General features: G+C 44.5%; 1 protein-coding gene across 2 annotated transcripts in view; it reads right to left on the bottom strand.

Annotated features, from left to right (window-relative positions):
* Positions 1 to 236: 236 nt before the first annotated feature.
* Positions 237 to 6,000, bottom strand: part of flrt1a (fibronectin leucine rich transmembrane protein 1a) — an 85,288-nt gene continuing 79,524 nt past the window's right edge. Inside the window, exons 3-4 of one of the 2 annotated variants that reach the window (XR_002918648.2) lie at positions 2,489 to 4,844; positions 237 to 1,556 (exon numbers count right to left, since the gene is read on the bottom strand). Coding sequence is in view for 1 of the 2 variants with exons in the window: in XM_024266396.2 (XP_024122164.1) it covers positions 2,711 to 4,768 (2,058 nt within the window). In the remaining variant the exon portion in view is untranslated. Of the gene's footprint in view, positions 4,845 to 6,000 lie in introns of both variants that reach the window. The other variant, XM_024266396.2, reaches the window with a different exon arrangement.

Below are 6,000 nucleotides of genomic sequence, written 5' to 3'. Positions count from 1 at the left end.
TTTCGTCTGTTCTGGATTCACAGCAATTAAAATTACTAGGCAGGCTTAATTCTCCTTTTATATAAGAAAAATGCCACAAGAAGATCTTTAAAAGTATTGGTTTACCCATTTAAATAATTGAAGACAGTTCCATGCAATGAATGAGCTTCAAACTCCAGCGAGGTGCATCAAGAATACCAAGCATCGGATGCAGTTTTTGTAAGCATGTTGGCAGCATTTGGATACAGAATGTTTGCTTTTTTTTTTTTTTTTTTATGGGTTGGTGGTAAATGTGAACGGAGGCCAACGGGGTACTTAGTGGAGGGGATCGATTGGGCTCTGGTGCGACTCAAGGCCACCATGCCCGGTGTAAATACGCCCCTAGAGTACACTCACATTTCTACAGCTTATCCTTCTACACGCCTTTGCCCGGTCCAGACAAAGCCATAAACCAATGTGGACAGCGCCCTGTTAAGTCCAGCTTTGTCTCATAATTCGAGCTGGTCCCCAGCATCAGGCTTCAGGCTTTGTTTTAGTGCCGCATCCTTCCTGCGCTGATCACAAAAAAATAACAGTATGTAGTTTCATCTGCTGCTGCTGCTGCATCAAAGACAAACTGTTAGATCAGAAGCTGTGTCCCGCCACTGGTTATATAGTGCTGTAAAAAGAAAAACTCCATAGCAGTTTGCAGGAATAACAAGATTATAAAATTTTTATTGATTCCCTCTAAAGACAAACTGAAAAAAAGAAAAATTCCAGACACATCTCAGGTTCACAGATTTTTTTTAACGCAAAAGTTATGACACCATTACCTTCAAAGATTTCACTAGAAAAAAAAAATCATGTGGCTGTGGCCATGGTTTTATTTATACAAATAAAGAGAAAGTACACATCTTTAATAGACCCACTATAAAATAACAATTACAATACATCAACATTCCCCACAACAGAATTAGCGAGGCCGGTAAGATTTGCTTAAGCCAGTAAATTTGGGTGCAAGTTGAAATATACATTCCACTGACATATTGTCTGACACCAGTGTAAAACTCTGCCGGACAGAACAGTCAAGGAAGCACAGTTGGTTTCCCCTTTGGAAGCAACACAGTGGTAAACGACTGATGGACAATATTAAACCTAAGGGTAGGAGCCAGGTATGACAAGGAGATTTATGTATGTGTAAACCTAACAGCATCAAAGCCATCAATTCTGCATCTTTATCGGTACATGGCGATGTTTCTTCACCCTCCATCTCTACATATCTGTCACTACGTTTCTCCCTCTCCCTCGCTAAGTGCTAATACATTTACATTTTTAGTGCTGCTCGGTCATAAAAATGTGGAATGAGTAGAGGCCTTTCCCTCCGCTAAGACAAACATCATTGAACTCCAATCACGGATGAGTCACCCCGTCTACCAGCTCTTCCCCACACACCCACCCAACCCCACAGTGTAGTGTAGGTCAACAGTGTTGCGGTTTGAGTCTTCTCAGTTGCGCTCACAGTTCTCGGCCTCACCTCGAGGTCCACTCACATGAGTTTTGCCTCCAGTAGGAGGCTCCAAGTTAGTAGTTTGTCCAGTCTGTCAGAACACAGGGGGAAAATTGTTCACAACCAAATGTCAGCCAACGGAAGTCACAGGTGAAGCACAAAGACAACATTGAAAAGAGCAATTGAGGTTGGTCTCTAATGTCTGAGTCGGCAAACATGCTAGTCTTTGGGCGGTATCTAAATTTAAAATTACATGACAATACAATCGGTCAAGAATACCCTTTAATGTTTTTAAGAAAATACGAACCCGTAGACGTCCATTTAAATGTTTTTATCCTCACTTTTAGTTTATTTGAAACAAAGCCACTCATGATTTTAATAACTGAGTTTCTTCAATAGTAACGTAAAATGGTAAAAATATATAAAAAAGCTGTTTTAGCAGATAAACTAATAAGGAGAGCTGTGCAGAAATGTATTAACAAACCACTCATAAAAACAGCAGATCATCTTCCAAACACAGCCCAGTCAGCATGAAAGGAAAGCAACGACATGCTTGTGCTGCGTTTGTTGTTGCAACACTACAATACTGATCTCAGGAAGTATAACAAAAACTATCCTGTAATCTACTCCATAACCTAATTTAAGACAAGTGGTTACTGGGTTGTTTGAAACAGAACAATTCACAGCTTTACACAGCCCTTTCCTTGGGTAGCTGGTAGGGCACATCGATATTAATTGAGGCATTTGGGACCAGGAGTTGACCACATATGTGTGTGTGTGCGACTGGTGAGCAAGAAACGAGTACCCAAAACGTCAGTTTGTTATCTCTACTCAATCAATTTTGAATTAGCTGCTGTGGCTTCTGTGTTGAAAAAGAACCTTTACCTGCGCCCACACTTACTTCCACCCACCCACTGAGGATACATTCTTCGCCAACATGTCACAGGGAAAGAGCAAAAAAGGATTCATACACAGGCCATTACTAAGATGGTGAAAAAAACACACTCAGCTGTGCATCGACACCTGTGGCACTGGCTGCTGCCTCCTGCTGTGTGAGCTGTTCCCACATAGTCTCAGTTTCAGTGAATCACTTCCAGTACTTTCAGTGTGGTGAACAGCAGGTCTTTTTGGAATGGGAGACCAGAGGAAGAAGGCACAGAGGGGTGCTTCAGAAGTGTCCATGCCAAGGGAAATTGTGCATTTATACAGTTTTACCAACTTATGAACGGCATCTCCTGCACTACATCATGTGTAGCAATAGTCTATATCTGGGATTCCCCCTTCTCGATAGCCACGGTTGGTGCCATGCCCTGTGTTGGTAACATGGTTGGAACCTTTGTATATGCCAGTGCCATTGGAGGGGAAGATGGTATGAATGATGTAATCCTCTCTGAGGGGTTTCGGCTGCATTGGTTGGCAAGCTGCCATAGGAGTCATCTGGAAACCAGGGCCACGAATCTCCAAGATGGTATTGTCTTTCTTGGTGCCAGACTCAATATAGTCATCATAGTTTTTGCTTTTTCTCGAATTGCTGCGAGCATAGGTCTCACGGGAACACAAATGACCAGTCCTGTGTCCATACCAACAAAAGACACCGAAAATCAGAGCCAGGGATACGGTAGCAGTTGCTCCACCAATAATCCCTGCAAGTGGAAGAGCTGTAATCTGTCGGGAGTCGTCATTTCCCCCCTCTTCTAACGGACTGAGGTCTGAAGTTTCTGCTTTTGCACAAACTAAAGCTTCATCAGAGTCAGAATCTCCAGAAATTAAACCTTTGCTCTCTGAACTGGCAGGCAGTGGCACCATGCAGATGATATAGCTGGACCGAGGTTGAAGGGAGGTTAGCAGATACTCTCGACGATCGCCTCGGACAAGCGTCTCTGTGATCGATCCCATGGCATTCCCTGTACCAAGTCGGAGCCAGCTCAGTCTGAAAGAGGAGCTTGGCTGAGCCACACTCCAGGTAACACGAATGCTATTGTGAGAAAGAGGCTTCACATTTAGGGCCAAACTCTTCCCCACACCACTGCTGCTAAGTGTGTAGTCTAAACCAGAGTCGGGAATCCCGAGGCCAGGTCGCTTTGAGCGGAGGGTAAAGAGTGAACCTTGTGGTGGGGCATTTGTGGTTGAACTTTCTGCTCCACTTCCACCCACTTTGTCCTTAGTCCCTGATATTCTCATTACCTCACATTCCTCCATCTCACTGGCCAAATCAATCAAAGCCATGTCCCGTACTCGTTCAGGCCCATGGCAGGTAAGACCTCTGACAGTGATGGAGTTTCCACGGGCACGCAACCAGTCATACAACCAACGTAAGTTGCAGCCACAGTGCCAGGGATTTCCACGCACAAGTAGCTGACCAAGATTGTCAAGGTCTTTGAACAGTCCTCTTGGTAGTGTGGTCAGATTGTTTCCTGACAAGTCCAGCCTCTGAAGCTTGTGCATGCTATCCAAGGAACCACGAGGCATATGAGTCAGGGCATTGTCCTGTAGAGACAGTCTCTGTAGATGGTTGGTGGGCAGGTTGGCAGGAGGGGTCTGCAGGGAGTTTCGTACTAAGGACAACTCGGTCAAGTTTGAAAGGCGGGAGAAGGTGTCATCGGCAATCCTCTGGTTTGCAAGAAGGTTCCCATCCAGCACCAGACATCTAAGCGAGGTGAGACCTCGGAAGGCATGGGTGGGGATGGTGGAGATGCGGTTATCATCTAAACGAAGTTCCTCCAGAGAAGCTGGCAGTCCTGAAGGGATACTAGACAAATGATTCCGGGAAAGGAAAAGCAGGCGCAATCGTGGGTTGTCAGCAAAGGCCTGATCTTCAATGGACACAGTGGAAATAGAGTTATCGTCTAGGTGGAGCTTCTCCAACAACGGCATTCGAGCCAAAGCGCTGCGAGGAATGACGCGGATGTTATTGTCTTGCAAGTGCAGTTCACGAACAGACGGTGGGAGCTGCATGGGAAATTCATCCAGCTCATTATCATAAAGGTAGACGACACGGACAGAAAGCTGGCGCACTAGGGAGGAGGGAAGGCCTGGATTGTTTATGTGGTTGTTCTGCAGGTACAGGACAGATGCAGAGGGAGGCAGTGACGGGATGGAGCTCAACCCACGATCATTACAATAGATAAAGTCCTCATCGCACCTACATACATCAGGACATGTCATGTCCATGTCTCCAATGTAACCTTGTAGTGTGGAAGAAACAAACTGATCCACACCAGCATGTAATCCCAAGAAAAGAAAGAGCATGAAAATCCAGGCGTGTAGTCTGGCACTGCATCCAGGATCCATTATGGTGACCATAAGGACTGCCCTTTTGTTTCAAAGTGGTGTTAATCCTCAAAGTGCTGCACCAAGCAGGAATCCTGTGACCTCCACCCTGGGGGAAAAGGGAGAAAAAAACAATTAACTTTGATGCACAGATGTATATGGTTGTAGGTGATGGCTAATGTGAATTCTATTAAGGGTAACAAGGTCAGATGCATATTGCTGATGCATTGGTCCATTTCTGACTTCTCTGATGCAAAAAACCCACTAGATTTACACACACCAATACATTTATAAAAATATAGGTGTGTGTAAATCTAGTGGGCGGGTGTGGTGCAGCGGTAAGGTGGTCAGCCTCTGATCAGAAGATTGAAGGTTTGATTCCCACCGTGCCCACCCATGAGTCGAAGTGTCCTTGGGCAAAACACTGAACCCCACATTGCCTCTGGTGGTTATAGGTATGTGCCAGTGTTTCGGCAGCTGAGCCGACATCAGTCTGTGAATGTGTGAAAGGGACTGTGACTGTAAAGCGCTTTGAGCATTTGAAGAAGGTAGAAAAGCGCTGTATGGGGTCGATCTACCAAAAGGCCACTAACAAAATTAAGACAATTCCAAAGTTACAAAACAGAAAACTTTGCTTTGAGCTGTTCAACAATATAACATCAAAGTGAATACTTTACATAAATCCACTCACACTAAAAATTAGGCTTTCAGAGTAAATATAAAATCTTGACAATACATTTCATGTTTAAGTTATGAGGTGCATCACATCTGCAGTAGGCCTACATTAGGAGTTGCAGTCGGCTGTGTTAGCAAGACAGCGCAGAGAATATTCATTATCGGGTAAGAAGAACATGTTTTAGTGCAGAGCGGGGGTCATGAGGCATTCGGAATGGCACATAAGTGCAATAAAATAATAATGCAGATATCTGCAGCTGAATAAAGGTTATGTAACATCCAATTAACTGGCTGCAGTCACTGTAATTATGCAGACCTCAGACGCTGATTGGCATCTTGTTTGTTGTTGTTACAGATGAAGACTATCAGGAAACACTTAATTGACTACAGGTATTTGGAAACAGGTAAATTGCAACGCTGTCAGTGACAACTTGAGCCCATCGCTGTCTTCAATAGGCAGCAATGTTGGACAAACTCTTTAGACCCACACAGCAGCAAACACAATCAGGTTGGGGTATTGATTTCCTCACAAATGCAAACTGGTCTGCTGGAGTCCACCGCTTTCATGGAGATTACAGGGTTTTTAAATG

The sequence above is a fragment of the Oryzias melastigma genome, linkage group LG14 (genome assembly GCF_002922805.2).
Source record: "Oryzias melastigma strain HK-1 linkage group LG14, ASM292280v2, whole genome shotgun sequence".
NCBI classification, from domain to species: Eukaryota; Metazoa; Chordata; class Actinopteri; order Beloniformes; family Adrianichthyidae; genus Oryzias; species Oryzias melastigma.
The sequence above is the reverse complement of the archived record's forward strand: the minus strand, read 5'-3'. Positions and strand labels throughout refer to the sequence as shown.